Below are 19,652 nucleotides of genomic sequence, written 5' to 3' on the forward strand. Positions count from 1 at the left end.
TTATTGTCAGCTACTTTGCAGCAATGAATGATTTCTCACCTAATATATCTGAACCCACCAATTCAGGTTAAGGCTAATGGTGCCCACATTATGAGTCAAAATCATGGTTCATCCAGAACAATGTTTCCCAAACTTGGCAACTTCCAGATGGGTGGACTTCGGCTCCCACAATTCTTAGCAAATGGCCATTAGAACATGGCCAACACTGCAGAGTGTTGGGAGTTGTAGTCCAACAACATCTGGAGGGCTAGACTACCCATGGTAATCTAGTCGTGGGTCTCCCCCTTAGCTCAGATTCAACATGCCGAGACCATGATGCAAACCATGTGAATTTCTACTAGCAGCAAATATTTGCTGCATGACAACACACCTTTTTTTTTTCTTTTTTGCTTTCATATGGTTAATTTCTATGGGGAATTGCATGCCCGTAACTCAGCCGACAGCTCTAAAAAAATCATCCAAAACGAGCCTCCGAAAAGTGTATTCCCTCTCCCTACTTGCAGGCACACCACTTGATAGTTCAATCTTTTGCAAAAGGCCTTTGGGATTACTCTATTTTTAAGAATCGTAACCTTCTCCGATTACTCATTAGCAAAACATTTCAGCTTTTGCTGCACCAACTTTGCCATTTTGACTGATCAGCTGCACTCAAGATCTCCTCTTTACAAAACAGAGAGATTCAATTCTGGTTCAACATTCTTTGTAATCCCAGGAAGAATTTAATATGTTACAGTATAATCTTACCTCCTCCCTCCTCCTCTCCCCCCCCGCCGCCCCAGTCCTCCAACCAAACTGTTTTGTTTTGACAGATCTTAATCCTTTAACCACATACCAAGAGTCTGGTCAGGTGTTTTCTTTTTTCCATCAAAATAAATAATAAATAAATCCAGAGAGGAATGGACTGTGATTCTTCAATAATAATTTTTTTGGGGGGGGAATGGGGTGGGGTGGGGAAAATATCTGTAAGATCAACACATCTCTGAAATAAACACACTCAAACTTTCAGTGGCTTCTGCCTCCCTTGTGTTCATGATGACAACTGCACACCACCCTTTGCTTTCTCCATCAAGAACAAAAAGGGTAGGTTTGGCCACCCACAGCTGACACGTGCCAAATAATAAAATAAAATAAAATAAAAAATAAAATAAAATAAAATAAAATAAAATAAAATAAAATAAAATAAAATAAAATAAAATAAAGCACCTAGTCCAATCTTTCATAGGCACAGGATTATATTGTAATCTGGTCAAGACTTTGGAACTGAGCATCAGCAAGTAGGGGAAAATGGAGATTGGAACATGCCGCTGATGTGCTGTGGCTGGAACAGTTCAACTTCACCGGACAAACACGGTAGATTCCTGGCTCCTGGTTCAGGAAATCTGTTTGGCTCCCAACCCTCCTGGGGGAAGGAGGCTGGCTTTGGTCTTGCCCAGAAGAATGATCTGGTCTGCAGATGGCTTAGTCCCAGCACTATAGGCCACCAGCTACCCCCTTGACCTTTTTATTTATGTACCCATTTAGTGAGTTTAAGCTTCTTATATAAATGGTTATTTTCTCAGTTTGATGTAATTGGTCTACTGTTGATGCCTTATGTAAATCAACTTCTTTTCTTTTTAAATCATGCCTCCAAAGGCTCGCTTTCAAGATAACAACTTGATTCATTTTAACATTACAAAGGTTAGGGTCTGTTGCCTGCCAATTTTTGCTCCTTAATTTACAGCCAGCAGTTGGGAATTCTGGGAGCTGAAGTCCACGACTTCAGCAACAGCTGTTCTCCATTTTCGTGCATCCTCTAGCATCATTAAATCCTCCAGCACTGACCCATTTTTCCTAGAAGGCCTGTCAAATTTCATCAGACTTACTCCGAAGTAAATTTGTCCAGGATTGCACAATAACATACTAGCTGGTTTTCCATACAACAGCACTGGAAGATAAGCCAACAACAATACACTATTGACAAGGAATTGCATTTGGAAGGAAATAATTTGTGTATCCAGCATCCATGGACCCCATTGCTCCAAATCCAGTTCATGCTCAAATGTTATGTTCTAGCATTTCTTTTCCTTTATCCTTCAATTTCATTTTTTTTTTCACCAGATGTTAATGCAAGCCTTGAAAGAGAAGGAAGGGGTGCGAGATATATAATTTGGAGGATAACTGATTTGCCTGTTGGTTGATGCTTAGATTTCGGGACATCTTTAAGTCACACTCGATAATTCCTCACATGGTTGTCACAGGAGGACAAAGGAGAAGCAACATCATGGGTGTGATGGGCCCATCATCCAAACGATGCTAGTGATGTCATTTGCATCATTTCAGTGATGGTGTCATGACCCACATGATGTCACTGTGGCTTCTACTGAATGCTTCCACTGACAGACTTTTCCAAGGAAACTGAGCAGCTGTTGTGAGGGGTGGAAATAAAAAGATGATGCTTATTTGGAAAAGCTTCAGCCTTCGGTGTGAAAGCGTAGAATAGAGTTGAGGAGACCATGGTTCAAATTAGCCATGATTTTCTAGGAGGCCTTGTATCAAACCATCTCAACCCTGCCTACCCCACAGAGTTGTAAGAAGTATAAGTGAGGGGGAAAACAATTTGTGCTGCAGACTCTTTCTGCTCCCTTAAATGACATCGCTTGTGATGTCTGAATTTCCTTGCACCTCCCTCCAGCTCTCCTCATTAAACCCTTGCCAAACTGACCTTTTTTGTGAAGCTGAGCCTTCCCGAAATCCTAATCTCCAATCCCAGTCTACAACATGCCCGAAAGTCTTGTAAGCGTCTTGGAGCAGGGATCAGTCCTACTAATCCCATCAAACTCCATTATACAACTCATGGGTGATCATGCTAAAGCAGAGATTAAATTAACACAGGGCCTTCCTTGATGCCGTCAGGAACCAAATGCAGGTCCTGGTCACTAAAGGATTGTCCCAACTCAGACGGCGGTTTTGAGATTCGGAGAGAGGGCTGTGCGTATCAAGCAGAGCTTTGGGGATGGGGAATTCATCCCACAAATGCATAAACAGATTTGAACATCAAAGTAAACTTCTCTTTATGTTCTTGTTAGGTGCATGTGTTTCTCACCCAATGAATTCAGGCTGGTATTGGCAGAAACCTGGACAAAACAACAACCCTCAGATATCAATGGAGTTTTCTTCTAGAACTGGTAACAAAGGCATCAACCTTGCAAGAGTTGGCTTGCTGTTCCCAGGATCAGTTATATTTAGAAAGGGCTATCTGTGTATTCCACTTTTCAGAACACAACACAACACACACAAACACACCCGCTAAGCAAAACCCAAACTCTAGCTCTCTGCCCCAGGCAGATAACAACCTCCGTTCTACCAAAGTCTACATTCCTGGAAACCAAAAGGCCCTCTTCTCTCTGGGCTTCTACACGTCTGATGGAGGTACCACCAAAACTGAGCCCCTGACAATGCTTCAGTCTGGCTTGTTTGTTTTCAACCCATAAATCTGTGCTGTCATTTTAGGCTGGAGTCTCGGTACTCTAACGACTGGCAAAAGGCAAATTTCCAGAGCTTCTCCTGATGCCAGTCGGGCTGCAAACCTTCCAAATCTCACGCATGCTAAAGCTTTTCATGTTATTTCCCTGAGGATGCAGCCCGACCCTATGCCTACGAAAGAGTTCTTTGGACGTCAGTGGGATCCCTTGCTATGAAGATGGGAAGGCTAAATAGCCGCATTACATGGCAAGAGGTTTAATCATATACATTAAATTATAGGAGAATGTGGTTTGGTCAGGGCATCCAGGGGGAGATATGGATGCTCCATGACCTACGAGGTCTGACTTCCCTCAAGTCAAGTTCAACTCCTGGGGCCTCCATGGACAGGTCCACGTTGCTTGGTTAGCAAGATATGTGAGAGGGTGGCTATGATTTTCTTCTGTGATTTCTTTTTCAGCTTCCCAGTCTAACCAACTATGATTTCCTAGTGGTCTTCCATCAAAGGCTGTTTCTGCCTAACTTTCCCAGATTAGCAAAGGTCAGCCACTTAGCCACGGCACGCACATGGCTGCAAATTCTTGCCTCCAAAACAGGCCACCAGGCTGAACAAGGCTGCCAAGCCAAGCCAAGCCAATGCATTCTGAGGATTTTGCCTCTCACAGCAGCCCAGAAACCCAAGAATTCAGGCAGGTATTCCATGCTGAGAAACAGACGCCACCGGAACGGCAAAATTCCCCAACAGCTCCCCTTACTCCAAAGGATTAGATGCCATGGAGAACGCAAACTCTATCTGGCCAGATAATGTGAGGCACGAAGACCACCTCCATGTCTCAAAGCAAAACCTCCGTGAGAACGACTTCCTTTTTCATGCAACACATCCTTTCAACGCTCACTATCCTGATCGGTTAAAAAATATATCCTCGCCGTCTGCGTCAGACTCAGTAAACCAGGCAACATGCTTTGCTTTTTGGATGACACCTCCATGCTCAGTTGTAACAGCTTCTATTAAATTAATGATGTTACCCACACCATAAATTAGGCAAATTGTATGCAAATACTGTTTGAGTAGCAATGCAGCGGTTATCAGATGTCTGCAAAAATAAATTAGTTTGGCAGGGTAAAGATATTGTGGAGCGGCATATTTAATTGAGTGCTAATTTTATTGTGATTATTACTTTTAAGTAACAACAGCGTGGTTATTAAGCAACATAATGTGATGGGTTTACACAGAACTGATAAAAACTCTTCCTCCGACCCACTGTGCTCGCACGGAGATTATTCTGATACGGAGTAATTTATGGTTTCCAAGTGCTGATACTTAGGTGCTGTGAAAAATAAAATGCAATAAAATAAATAAAACATGACACATTTTGGGGATTTCCCAGCCAGGCAGCTACAGCAGGTTTGGCAAAATGACAGGAATAGCTTCACAGGCAAAGGTGGGTTTTTTTCCCCCTTTTCTTTCTTTTTTCAAATGCGATTATTGTTACTCACATTTCATAACAACTCTACAAATTAAACTGGGTATCTTCAGCAAAACACCTTAGCCAACACCTTCAAGGCATTTGCAAAGCAGACTTGCAAAAAAGAAGAAAAAATCAGCCTCTTTATTATTTAACTTTGTGAACAAGCTGCAGCCTATTTGGAATGGACGCAATCTGGATCCTATTTATAATTATTATTTATTATCACTCTCATTATTATTTTCCCAAGTCTCCAGGAAAACACAAATTACGACACACTTGTTAGCCTGGCAAAGTCCAACATCCAGCAAGCCCAAATACTGGCAAAGACCATTCCAAATATTTGGAGGCATCCCTGTTTTTCTGAGTTAAAACCGGTTTGCGAGATCGGGTTTGCGAGATCGGGGCATCGGCGGAATGCGACCAACCTGAGACGGGAAATATCAGCTATTTGCGGGGCGTGGGGGTGGCGGGTAGGGAGAGAAAGTTCACCGTTTTTGAAAATCCCCCTTTTTCTCCCCCCCCCCCCAGCCCACACCGTTTTGGACTCTCTGCATTTTCAAGACTTTTTTTTAAAGTTCAAAGAAGGGCGTTTAGGAGCCGGCGAGGCGGCTGGGAAGCGGGGATGGGGTGGAAGGGGAGAAACGAACCCGACCCATCCTGCAGACCGCTCTTGCAACGGGCACCCACTAGGGCGCATTTTAGAAGAAGCCCACCTGCGGGGAATGCAAGGGTCGGGGGGATCGGGTGGGGGCTGTCGGGGACCCGTTCCCCGTCATTCGGGGTACCCAGGCACGCCGAGGCGCAACTTGGGCTCGGGCGCGCACGGGCGGGGGGGGCGATCGGAGGGCACTGGACGGCGACGGGAGGGGGGGAACGTCCCTGGACCTCCCTCTCCTTTCTCCGGGGAACGGCCGCCCGCTTAGCCAGGGGACCACTTGCAAGTTGGAGCATCCTGCGAAAGGCGGCCCCCGGAGCGCGCGGCGCGGCGCGGCGCAGCGCGGCGCGGCTCGGCTCGGCTCGGCTCGGCTCGGCACGGCACGGCCGGGCTGCTGCCGCCTTGGAGTTTCTTTCTCGGCCAAGCAAACATCAAATAAAAGCGAGCGAGGGAGAGGGAGATGGCGGGGGACGGGCTGGGGGGGAGGGGGGAGGATTCAACAAAGGGCTTCTAAAATCTCGCTCCGGAAAGACCAACTCCGGGCAATCGGAGGGGATCGGGGCTGGTTGGCTTTCTTCCCCCCCCCCCCTCCCCGGGGCATCTCCCGATCTTGCTCCCGGCGGCGATGTCACCCGCCACCCACCCGCCCACCCAGCCAGCCATCCTCGGGGGCGTCGCGAATACCTACCACTGCTGGTCCAAATCCCAGTCCCTGAAAAAGTCGAATAGATCCATACCGAGCGACCGCGGAGACAGGCGCCGCCCCCGCTTCTCCTCCGCCGGGCTAGGAGAAGGCACCGGGGCAGGGCGGCGGCGGCGGCGGCGGCGGCGAGGAGGAGGAGGAGGAGGAGGAGGAGGAGGAGGCAGAGGCGGGGGACGAAGGCATCTGGCGGGCGGGCGGGCGAGCTGGGCTGCCGGGCTGCCTCTGCGCCCAGCCGCCGCGCCGCGAGAGGACTGGCCGGCGGTGGGAGGGGAGAGCGAGAAGGCGGTCGCCGCCGCCGCCGCCGCCGCCGCCTGCTCCTTCTGCTCGCGGGAGCCTGGGCTGCCGCCTGCCGCCCGGCTGGCTGGGAGAGGCGCAAGCGACGGCGGCCGCCTCGCCGCTCACCACAAGGGGAGGAGCGAGGGGCAGCCGCGACGAGGCGGCCGCGGCTGGAGCATGGCCCCGGCGCTGGCTTGGCGGCGGCGCGTTCCCACGTATGGCAGACACGCGTCGCCCGCCCGGGCCGTGCGCCTCGCGCCGGGCCCCACCCCGCCCCTCCCTCGGCCGAGGGGCGGCGCCAGGCGGCCCCGCCGCTCTCCAGGGTTCTTCCCGGCTCCGGGCAGGAACAAAGCTGCGTCGTGTGAACCGGTCCGGTCCTCCGCCAAAGCCAGCCGAGCGGAGGGAGGAACTCGCCTCCCGTCCCAGCTGCCTTCCCCAGCCGGCCTTCCTCGGGAAGAAGCGGCCGGGAGAAGAACAGAACCCGCTCCCCTCCCTGCAAGATGGGGGTTCTGGGAGTTGTAGTCCCGCTGCTGGCTGTAGCGTGGGGAGCTCAATTCCCCCCCCCCCCCCACACACATACACACACCCTTTGGAACGTCTGGCTGGCGGGGTAGGAAAACCCCAAACCAGAAACTTTCCTGGGGAGAAAGTCCCGTTGAAGGCCCTGGGGTGGACTTCCGAGGCCATGGGGGCTTCTGGTGCCTGCCTCCCGACAACCGGGTGCGGGAATGCAGCGTTGGGGCGTTCAGCTCGGGTTTATTAAACCAACCATCCTTGCCTGGGTTCACACCGGACACGAATTTACAGAGTCAGTAGTGGTTCCATTCACAGCACCCACGAAGCCCAGGTAACACAAGCTGTGTTGCGGCTGCGCAGACCAGAATTGTCCTCCGAAGCTGGGCAGAGTGGGGAGAGGACCAAAGACCATAACTTGCCAGGGGTCCTGACACTTCTCTGCAGTGACTGCAATACACAACAGCATTCACAGTTACTCTTTCCCCTGGAAACTTTGGTCTCATCTGAATCCAAAACCCAAAGAAACTCAACAGCCCGGTCAGTTACCGGTTCAGAACTGGGAACCGCTAAACCTAAACCCGGATTTCCTGGTTACGTATCAGGTTCTTAAGAAACCAGCATTTCATTCCTCTGGATACTGAGTTCAGAAGGGTCTTGCTTTGCTTTTCTGTTTATGCATTGATTACTGGGTGGTTGAAATGGTTGAATCCACTCCTTTATTTATTTTGCCTTTTAAGACCTGCTTCCCTAGGTTCACATTCAGACATTCGTTCAGGACAAGTTACAATCTGCCAGACCGTGGCTTTTATTTGTCATTTTCTGAGAGATGAGAAGATCTTCTGGAGAGGCCCTCGTGTGGTGGGTTTTGAGATTTACCGCAACTGGGAGGACATGAAACTTTAGATGTATGAAGATCAACTTCTGAAGACTCCGTCCGCGAGATCATTTCCCCCCCTGCTCTGGGATGATGATTTTGGAATGCTTCTGAAAAGCAGAAGTGGAATTGAAACCCCCAAAATAGAGTTGCACAACAGGGTTTACTCAACTCACCCAGGTTTCTGAGTTTGCACAAACTGACCTTTTTGGTACAACACACAAAACACGGGTGATCAGCCAGTTTGGCGTTCAGTTTGTTACAAGAACACAACTCCTGTTAATATAAAGCAGTGTCCTGTATCGCTTTAGTTGATAGAAAGCCAGTAGGGTGTAGCTCAGTGTTGTCCAAACTTGGCCACTTTAAGATGAGTGGACTTCAACTCCCAGAATTCTGGGAGTTGAAGTCCACTCATCTTAAAGTGGCCAAGTTTGGACAACACTGGTGTAGTTGGTTACATTGTTGCACGAGAGCCAAGTTCAAATCCATCCTTGGCCAAAGCGCTCACGGCGTGACAGTGGGACAGCACATCCTCTCAGCCCAACCTACCTCACAGGATTGTTGTTCTGGGGAAAGAATGGAGGCGGCAGTGCTACATACACTGCCTTGAACTTTTGGATAAAAGGCAGTGATATAAATCAAACCAATCAATCAATCAATCAATCAATCAATCAAGATGGGTTTGCTCCATGTTAGAAACGCCGACTTTTCATGCTTACAAAAGGGACCCTCATAATTTCATACCCTTAAGATGGGGGAAAACACCCCAGCTTCAACCTTGACTTCTCCACGAGCTGATGACTGAGCCGCTCCTTCCCCAATTTCACGTCTAATGTATTTATTTTTCGCTCACTCCTGTGTAAACATCAGTCAAACAAGAAAGTAAATCTCCTTATGGAATGCCTAGCACATGATTTAATCCATGGTTCAGTAATGTAAATGTTAAGATAAGCCCAATGTTAAACACAAGTTAACTCTGTGCAACTTGCTGAAAAAGGGTGCCGCGTAAGGCCGAGGGGAAAGTCTACTGTGGTTTTGGGGAAAACATGCTCAGCTGTGCATGCCACGAAGGTGCGACCCATTGGCTCCGGGTGAGATTCTCACTTGGAAGCCAACAGGCTCCCTGAGTTACAGATGGCATATCCAAGAGCGACTCTCTGTCTCTCTTTCTTACTCCAACGTGCACACACCAACTCTTCTCGCCTAGCATCGCGGTCTCCGTGCAGCTTGCCAACTCTCCTCTCATTTCCTCTAGCCGCCTTTCTATTTCCTCCCAAAGTGGAATGCTCTTGATATTAATGCTTTCTTCTTCAGTATTCCCTTGGCTCTTCAAGGAAATTGAGAGGGAAGCAGTCACGGAGAGAGAAGGGAATACAAAAACAAGGGAGGCAAGATGGTGAGTATCACCCCCAATATCATTATGCGTAAAAGATTTGCCGGTCTCTGGGCACTGCTTTTCTTAATCATTCATGTTCCTTCTGTGCAGAAATTCTAGATATTTTGTTTGGGGTTGGCCTTTTGTGAAAACTGTCAATAAGTACGCCAAAGAGAAGACATCTTGTAGACCTACTTTTACCAGGACCAGAAAATCTGGTGCTTCCCAGATCTTTCAGAGTTCAGAAGTCCCACAGTTCTGATGTCCCTATTCTGTCTCTTTATAATCCCCATTTAGCAGCACATTTTGGAGGGCCTTGGAGGTTTCACCCAACCTTTTAGGGAGCACCATTTGGGAACCCTTTTAGTCTTCAGTGACTAGAACCAGTTCTTCAAGGCTTCAGGCCCTTTGAGATATCAAGAATGGAGCTTTGTCCTTGTGGTTCCAAAATCAAGTCCTGACAATTCAGTTCAGGCATTTTGGTAGCAAGGGTGGTCCTAGATCTCAGCCATCACCTCCTTCCCTTTGTTTCTTGACCAGCAGCCAATCCTGTGCATGCTTAGCCTGAAGTAAATCTCTCCATGCTTGATATGCCTTATTCCTATGTTTTATACCCACAGTCCTAAATATCTGCCAGCTTAGTACTGTGGAAAGATGACAATGACTGTCAACGCTTTTGGCTTTGCTCTGTCTAGATCAGTGTTTCTCAACCTTGATGAGTTTAAGCTGCATGGACTTCAACTCCCAGAATTCAAGTGGCTCAAGTGGGGAACATGGGTGTTTTAAACCTTGCAGGGCTCAAGGCAGCCACCTCAGGAGACCCTGGCCTCACCCGCTTTGCAAGGGCACCCCCGAAGAAGTTCTTTCCTAACTTTCTTGCATCTTTTCACATCCGTTGCTGCTGGTTTTGCTTGGGACCATAAAAGTCCTTGCACCGGGTCCTTCATAACCCTAAAAGATAACTGGGCAGTCTCAGGTGACTTCCCTGAGTTCAAGATCTTATTTTATACATTGAAGATCTGCACCCATGTGAGCTCAAAGGCATTTTGCAGGGATTATTTCTCAACTGCTCTATGGCCATCTCTAGTGAGAATTATAATGGTATTCACTAACGCTTTCCTCCCCATTTCTATTGTTTGTCTTTGTGAAGGAACCTGCACAGATATTGAATGTGTAATGTGTTTTAAAGGGGGGGGAGGAGGAGGAGGAGGAGGAGGAGGAGGAAAGTCTGCCATTTCAGGTCTTCAAATGTTATGCTAAATTGATCCCAGGATTTTCCATTCCAAGCAATTCAGAGATTCACTCCTACAGTGGTCTGTATTCTGTTAGTGGCCCAAGGCCACCACTCTAAGACAACATTATAAAACAAGGAGTCTGACCAACAGTCCACTTTTTACCAGTCCTGACATGTACAGTAAATCAAAACACTCCTTATTCAGATTAGTCCTTTGTTTGACAGATAGCTCAGAGGAGCTGTCCAGCATAAACCACAGATAGAGAAATGTTGCTTCAGTTGCTTCTTCTCTCCAGTTAAGCACCCTTATAGGCCCTTTTTGCTCCATTCCCACTAGGTCTGTGATCCAAAGCATATTTCCTCCTCATGAGTAGAGCCCAAGACTATCTAATACACATTCAGCTGGACATTAGATTCGCTCAATGAGCTTAACCGGTGAAGGATCTAGCATAGCATGTTTAGTTGGCATTAACCATGGTTAGTACTAACCTTGGGGTTTTCAAGGACTTGACTTTTCTTGGTGCTTCCACCTCAGACATATTTTGTATCCTTCAGAATGGAAGATGTAGCTATTGTTGGTTGGCGATCATGGATTTTATCCAAGTGGAGAAGGCCATGCCATCAGCGGAAGAGCCGCTAAGAGGGCATCAATTCCTAAGATGGCTCAGAATTTCATGATAAATTGTGTTCAGAATAACCCAGTGCTGAAGTCATTGTTTAGATGGTCTATGAGATCTTTAAAAACATGGCTGAGAAACCAGGCAAATTCATGCACGTGCACACAGACACACATACTGTCCTTGTGGTGGCTCCTTGTCTTGATAGAGAGGAACTTTTGGGGTGTGTTTTATTTCACAGAGGGAGAGGATCCAGAAAAAATAACTCAGAAAGAGCATTATCTTTCCTTCCTGGCAACTGGTTTCAATGACCCCGTCTTGCTTTTCTGGGAAATCTGCCAGAGACCTTTGAAAGGATTGAAAGTGCCGATGGCTGTTTCAAGAGAAATTGCTGCACGCATTTAACCAGAGGCCTGTTAAAGGAATCAGACCAAGAAGGCACATGGGGGACTTTCTTCTGGCCAAAACCAGACTGAGGTGGGAGGACAGAGCCGGCAGGAGCAAGCAATTTGGAGCGGCAGCAGACGTGAAGATGGGAGAAGAAGGAAGCTGCAACGGCCAGTGTGTGGAGCAATTAAAAGAAGCTTACCCCGCTTGGAAGGCTTGATCCGCTGGAAGTAGCACATCTCACCATTCATGGACCCTTGGCCAACAGAGCTGGGAAATGAGTCCACGTGGAATGCTTGCTTGCAAAAGTGGCAGAGGAAAAGACTGTTGGGGAAATCTGAGTTCTCTAGATTTAAGTTACCTATCTGGATGTGGTCTCCAGAACCCTGCTGGAAATGGCCACTGAGTTAGCGGAATTAACACAGCTTGCTAAGCATTGTTTGCTATTTGTGGCATAGAGCAGGGTTCCTCAACCTTGGCGACTTGAAGATGTGTGGACTTCAACTCCCAGAATTCCCCAGCCAGCCATGCTTGGCTGGCTGGGGAATTCTGGGAGGTGAAGTCCACACATCTTCAAGTCGCCAAGGTTGAGGAACCCTGGCATAGAGCATTGGGTCAACCCAACCCTTATGGTTAGTTGAGAAGTCAGAATGCTGTGCAAATCCAAACAAATGTCTAATTCAGTAACCCGGTTAAACAAGTACGAATGCAAACAACTGGAAGGTTTAATGTTACAGAAGAATGGGATGAGGAAATACACAGAAAGCAATATTAGGACAATTTCATTCATTTCATCAACATTTGTTTTTGGTTATGGGCTGTTAGGAGTATGGCCCTTGAAATGAGGCTCAAAATTGCAGCTTCCATTCCTAGAGACAGGGCAAGCTAAAACTGGCATAAATGAATTTGTTTCAGGCAACCAGATTGGGAGAGGAAAGAGACTGAATATTTTATTTCCTTCCAATTAATAATAATAATAATTTATTAATGTACATACCACCCAACTCCAGTCTTTTCCAGACGACATCTCGAGCATCTCAGTTCCAACCTCCAGCCTTTATACAGGTGCATTTTTGTGGATCAGGTTTCTGATATTGGGTGATGATGAGCAAGTTATGACTCTGTTATCTATTTCCCAATCCATTTCTGGACCCTCACCCAGTTGAAATTTAACATTTGGAGCTTTCCATAGCTTGAGGCCAGAATTCTGGAAGAATCACCTGAAATTACCCCTTGGAAATGCTTGCCCAAGTGATTTCTCCAAGATGACTTATGGATATCAGGAAGAGAAGACCTTTTGTCAGTGGAAATACTCCAGTTGGAGAATGTTCTTTCCAAGAGAGCTGATGGCCTATTTGATAATTTTCTAGTACCAGAAAAGATCCTTTCATTCCCTTCAAACTTTCTCTCTAGTTGATTTGAATCTTACTTTTTACATATTTGCTATTTTGAGCTCATTTTAATACCTTTATTCATTTATGAAGTTTAATATTTTATTGTGTAAACCATCCTGATAATATATTGGAAGAGCAGGATATGTAGTTAAAACAATGCATCACATATGTCGACACAACTTGGATTTTTCATTTCTTCCTCGTGTGTTGGGAGCTTAAGGGTTTTTTTTGTTCCTCCTAGAATGGGGGAGGGTCAAGTAGCTGAATGTTGACTACAACAGTGTCTTATGATCATGATTATGATCATCATGATCATCATCTCCAGAACCATAGTTTTCCCTCACATACAAATAATAGTCAAAAAGTGGTGGTGGTGGTGGTGGTGGAGGTGAAGAAATGTATCATCTTCTACAAAACAGGGAAGCAATTATGTCTTTGTTGTAGTATCTGTCCATAATGACCTCAGTGTTAATCTTAGAGGAATGGGGGGGGGGAGATGACAGAGCAACCCAATGAATCTTGGCATGGGCAGGATCTCGTTAGTCATTACTCAGCAACAATATAAATGCCAGGGTAAAAATATTGATCTTACTAAAATATTGATTTTAATAAGAAGGGGCATCTCATTCATCAAGGAAAATTTGGCCTCCATAAAATGATGAATGCTTCAATCATTAGCCCAGTAATTTTCACTGGAGTTTCCACTAAGAAAGAAAACTCTTCTGTTTAGGGCAGGGGAAGGTGACTGCTCATGTTTTGCCAGAATAGGGAAGTGCCGAAAAGAAGAGGACTGAAGCAGGTGCAGATTTGCATAATCTTTGCACAGGCTTATTTTTATCGAGAACTGCAAGTTCAGAAGTCATGACTACTGAAGTCATAAATGTAACTTAAATAGTAGTGTAATCTAATTTATCCGAACTTAGAAGGCCCAGGGGACTTCTATGCTGTAGTGTGAAGTGTAGCTAACTTTGTAGCGTCTACTTTCCCTTCTTAAGGTTCTTTACTGATATTGGGCTGGACAGTCCTTTGCCAGAATCTAAGAACCAAGGCCAACCCTAGTCTAGCATTTTGCTTCTCCTGAGGGCCAACAGAAGGTCTCTGGGGTGCTCAGAAGCAGGAGGTGGAAGCAGTTCCTTCAAATAGTCTCTACCCTTGGACTATTCCCTGACAACCCTTTGGTAGAGGACCGTCCATGGATACATGGATGCCATCGGATGAGGAGGAGAATTTATCAGGAATGGCTATCAATAGACCCTGCAAGGAAGTACTTGGAACGTTTCTCCTAAAGCTTAAGCATGGGGACAATAACTTGGTAAGCCAATTGGGAAGAGTCAGTCACAATTGAGGGTTAAGCTAGAGATGAACTAGCCAGATCTCTTGGGCTAAATACAGCCATCAATACCCCCAGTTTTTTTGCATTGTCAGTTTGATTAATTTCAGAAACAAAACAGCAAGAAAAGCAGACATATATCCTACTGTGTTTTGTGTGTGTATGTGTGTGGGGTGTTTAAAAAAAAAGATGTGTCATCTTTTGACTTTGCTTAGCTCACGAAAATATCCACACGCACACATACACACCTCTGAACCTCATAAAATCCCAAGTCTACCCATTTTGATGATTTCAATCCATCACATCCCCTCCCGGTGTGATCCTCAACTGTTCACAAACTTCATTTCAAAAAGGAAGGGAGGGGTTCCCAGCTGTAGTGTGGAAGTGATGTTGCAGTTAGATGAAGCCCACTTCCACACACAACACCCTTTCCAGTTTCTCCAATCTGAAGCTGATCTGATTTCCTTCACTTCTGCCTCCCTGAGAATGCTGAGAGAAGAATGAGTCAATCAGGGCCCTCTTTCCGGCCAACCAGGAGGAGCTGGTCAAATCATGGCTGAATAGGTTGTGTGAACCTAAGCACACACTCTTTCATCCTTATTTATCTGAGATGGAGGTTTATGGGACCAAATTCCAGAGGGAAGAGAATGAACCTTTAGTCTCATAAGAGGAAAGATGGTTTGTCATGTATTAACTATGAAGAACTTACAGGGTCATAGAGGTAGGTAGCAGTCCTTGAAATTTACCAAATATGCCCACATTTGAAAAATCCTGGGGAGAAAAGCTGGAGCTTTCCCCCTTGTTGCAAATGCTTACCTTCTAAATTTATTAGCAATTAATAGAGCTGTTATGTCCTCATTCTGCATTTTTATAGTGGCATCAAAATATTATACAGTGGAACTGCAATTAAACTCACTCAGTTGCCTTAGCATAATTTTCCCTTGCATTAATTCTTAGCAAACCCGAGTTATGGGTATAATATTCCTCTTGGTACTGCTTTTCATAAAGGAAACGATGCCTCAAAATAGTAATAAAGATTTTTTGTGGTTGTTGCGGCTGTTAAGCTAAGAAAGTGCCACGCTTTTATTTATTTAGTTTTTTTAAAAAAAAAAAAGCACAGGAAGCTGCAGGTTTTAATTTTGGCTGGGAAGGGAACAGGGAAGGTGCTGTTTGTCCCTTTAAGTCATTGTTTGCATGTTCTCATGCCCCCTTGCTTAATCTCTCTAAACAGATAATTTAATGGCTTTGAGGAAGGCACCCAAGTGCAGGGAAATTTTAGTGTACTCCAGGGATGAATTCAAGATTGATTGGAATCTTACTCTATGTGTATTACAAAGCTTGGTTTTACATGCACCTAAATCTACAGTGATGTCCGTATAAATACAGGCAAAACCTTCTCTCTGCAGGGCCTTTAGGCTGATCTATCCATGCAGCAGAAAGAATCAGCAGAAACCCATAGTCAGTGTCCTGTTTTCATCATCAATCATCTCTCCAACAGGAGGTAGCTTCTCCAGCACTGGTTAAATTCCAGCAGAAGACATGAGGAGGAAACTCTTCCCTTGAGGCTGTTGAATTTGTGAAGTGTGGGCAGCCAGTGGGACTTCAGAGAGAGGGGAAGCTGGGTTATGGTGCAGCAAAGCTACAACTCAAGCAGGAGTGTCTTCCAGAAAAAAAGTCAGTGCAAAAAACTCTGCCCTAGAGAAGTTGGAAAGACGTTCTCAAGCATCCTGGGAATGAGATAAAAAGACAGAAGCCTCTTTTGGGCTGGGGAAAAGAACTTGTGGAAAAGAAAAGGCATGTGGTACTCCAGCATCCATGTGAGCAGAGGTTTGCTGGTGTAACTGGAAGCCAAAGGGACAACCTTTTGCTGTTATATCAAGTCACCTTTCCAGTTGGGTTGATCAAGTCAGTTCTGGAGGAAAAGGTCAAGAGCCGTACTCAACCTACAAGCATGTAGGGACATTTAAGAAGAGGAGAAGTGGAGAAGAAGAACATCTGAGAAAAGATAGTATTGGCTTGTAGACCTAAAAAGGACACCTGCAGGGCCCAAGAATAAAAGGCACAATGAACATGATTTTTATGTCCGGGGCGTTGAGAGATTTAAAAAGGAGAGAAATTGATGCAGGTGAGTATATGTGTGCATATTGACTTCAGTTATGAAACCTGGGTTGCCTTAGATGAAGATTTTACAAGATGAGAAGTGCACAGGTACTTTTTCCTCTCTTCTTTCTGAGCAGGACGGAGTCTGATGCTTATTCAGCTGAATCCCAGACAGTTTCAGTGGGGTTCGAAATGCTTATCTATGACTAGATCAGGCCCCAATTTAGCACATGCTTAATGGAGGGTTCCCTGCTTCACTCAACTTGATTTAAGTCTATTAAGGGGTTTTCTCCCTCCTTCTGAAAGCATTAGCTATAATTTAATATTGTTGTTTTCCCCTCTTCTTTAAATGAAAAATGGCAAGAAAAGTGTAAATGCAACTCTAGTGAAATAATAACCCTAAATCAAGAAATTGCACACACTGTTGTGATAAGAAATTAGAATGTTAAAACACACGATGTGAAACATCTCAAGTGCAGCACCTCAGAGAGTTAATTAAGACTTAAGTTAATTGGCAACGATCTTATCATTGGATGGAAAATACAACTGATGATCTTGTTTGCACTTAAACAGAATAACCGAGGTCATTATAAGACTTCTTGGTGCATTATTGACTGAGTTATAATTTCTTAATTAATTTTGATTGACTTTCAAAGCATCTAGCTGTTTGACTTTTAATTCTCTGCCTTCTTATCACCTGGGAGGCATGGGAGGGGAAAGACTCAAAAGCCGTTCACCTTACAAAGCTGTGTTCACAGTGTCCACTGACAATTTCTTGGCCTTATTAATTCCATTGCCTTTGTTAATCAAGTCCAATTGCTTCTGCAGTAAAACCTACCGCTGCATTCATAATCAAGCTCCCTTCTTGGCTTCAACAGATGTATGCAATGCTGTCAACAGCAGCTACAATAACATGACTGTCGCTTGGTTGTATATTGTGCTAAGCAATCATATGGAAGGTCCAATTTTGGCTCATCTGGGTTGGCAAACCCAGTCAACTGTGTTTTATTCCATAAGCTATGCCTAAACAAACTGTGGCTTATTGCCAGGTTCTCTTCAAGGAAGAAACCGCATCTGAGCTTCTATCCAATCAATCTTAACCTGCCTAAACAGTCACATCCACCTAGCTGCAGAGCAAGAGAAAGATGGGAGAAAAAAGAATCAGAAAGCTTCCTTGATTTCTTACAGTGATCACCTAGATGGAGGCCATTCCAATGTATCTGAACTGTTGCCATTATTTACTGTTTATTAGGTTAATATCTCAGTTTTCATCCAAGAATTCAAACAAGTGGTTATAGCACTGCTATCTCCAGTTTCCCTTGCAACAATTCTGTAGAATAGATTGGGCTGAGAGTGAGTGACTGACTGAAAGTCACCCAGTGAGTTTCCATGAGTGAAGGTAGACTTGAATCAGAGTCTTCCCAGTCCCAGTTCAAATACCTTAACAGCAGCAGCAGTAGCAGCAGCATCGTCATCACCACCACCACCACCACCACCACCACCATTTAAACTATGTTGGCTCCCCATGACTGTAGCTATCATCAAAACTGAAATCTTGGCTCATTGTTTTTCCTCCTCCCTCCCCATCTCTTCTTTCTCTGATCCGCAAACTCTTCGATTAGAATATTAGGTGATTTAGTGCTCATATTGATCTTCAGAACAATATAAGCAGTTGTCTGGAAGGGTTATTGGTACACACACTGATTTCAACATTCAATTTCATAAAACTCTTAATCATCCATGCTGGAGTAATGGGATTTGTAGTCCAACTCATCTGGAGGACATTGGATTGGTTAAGAGCTTTACATGGTGCAGGAAGATGAATGGCTAGATATTTTTCTGTGGTTTTAACCAAAAAAGCAACCTAAGAGGCATCACATATCTTCAGTGTGACATAATTTTACAAGGATTTCTTTTAAGTTGGTGGTGTTGGGGATTCCTCTTTTTATTATATCAATGGGCAGTCTCTCAGCAGTGGAAACATTTGCATATTACTCGGCTTCCCTTACCAGAGGACATTATTTCAAGCAATATAAGATAAACCATACCAGTGCCTCCAACATACAGTCGTATAGTTTCATGATGGATAATATAACAGAGTACCACACAGAGCCACATAAAACAGCATTTAGTTTGCTGTTAAATCAGCCTCAAGGACAAGCAACAGCAGACTCCCGTTTCTAGTTTCGTTTCATTTCACATTCACTGAGCAAGTGGTCAGAAGATGCAACTGTGGCAGTTCCCAATGCGTTCATCTGGATCGTCTCCAGAGCTTATGAATTGAGATGGTGGCTATTTAATAGACCTGATGCATTGGCTCAAACTACAATCAGATCTGATGTAGTGCTGAAACGAACAAACTGGGGAAATTCCTCGTCAGTGGGTTGATACCCAGGGAATTTTCTGGGGCCTCTATTTGTTTGTTTATTGCTTATTGATCAGTCAAATGACCATATCAAATCATTGAGGGCCTCTGGGAAGGATACGTTTCACTCCCCAGGGATGATCTACCCTATCAGACCAACACTCACCATAGCTGTCTGAAGGTAAGAGGATTTATCTCCCCACCTAATTACAGTGACCACCAGGAAGCACCATATTACTGGTACTATCCTTACTGGGAATCTTTAGACGTGGGTAACCATATATGGGTTCAAATCGTCTACTGGAATTCAACTCATGGACCTTCTCATTTTAGAAGACTATCAACAGATAGATTCATTTTAGGAGCTCTCCAGGTCCTGGAGCTCAGCAGCTTCAGGAAGGAATATCTTAGAAGTGCTATCAGAATGGTATATCTCATTCTTGAGGATCCCACGAAGATCTTGTGAGATGGTTTTATTGTGCTTAGATGGTTGTTACTCTCCTGCAATCTTGCTTTTTATTTATTTTTATTTTATTTTTAAGTGTTTTAATGGTTGTGGCTTTGTTTTAATTGTTGGTTGTATGCCACCCAGAGGCCAGTGAGATGGGCGGCCATATAAATTTGCTAAATAAATAAATACAGTCCATCTTTCCTTAAGCACTCTGCTCTGAGAGCTTAAGGGATGATGGACTATATATACCACTCTGATAGCTCTCTCCGCTCTAGTGATCTGAAGTGATCTTCCATAGCTCCAGCCGAGTCATGTTCGCCATGGAATTTCCAATGCATAAATAAAAATAAAAACAATTGCATCCTGCCCTTTTGGCCCTATAAAGGAAGTTGTTTGTTCACAGCAAAATCACAGATAAAGGAAAACCAAGCACAAATCATTTCCAGT

General features: G+C 45.1%; 1 protein-coding gene across 2 annotated transcripts in view; it reads right to left on the bottom strand.

Moving 5' to 3' along the window:
• The window catches only part of AFF2 (ALF transcription elongation factor 2), a 294,472-nt gene extending 287,874 nt beyond the window's left edge, over nt 1-6,598 (bottom strand). For both annotated transcript variants that reach the window (XM_088151636.1, XM_088151635.1), the window contains exon 1: nt 6,272-6,598. In XM_088151636.1, the coding sequence (XP_088007762.1) occupies nt 6,272-6,318 (47 nt within the window). In that variant the 5' untranslated portion in view covers nt 6,319-6,598. The remainder of the gene's footprint in view (nt 1-6,271) is intronic.
• Between the last annotated feature and the right edge of the window lie 13,054 nt (nt 6,599-19,652).

The sequence above is a fragment of the Python bivittatus genome, unplaced genomic scaffold (genome assembly GCF_059951505.1).
Source record: "Python bivittatus isolate LINGU-HERP-01145 unplaced genomic scaffold, Pbiv_v1 ctg000670_np1212, whole genome shotgun sequence".
NCBI lineage: Eukaryota > Metazoa > Chordata > Lepidosauria > Squamata > Pythonidae > Python > Python bivittatus.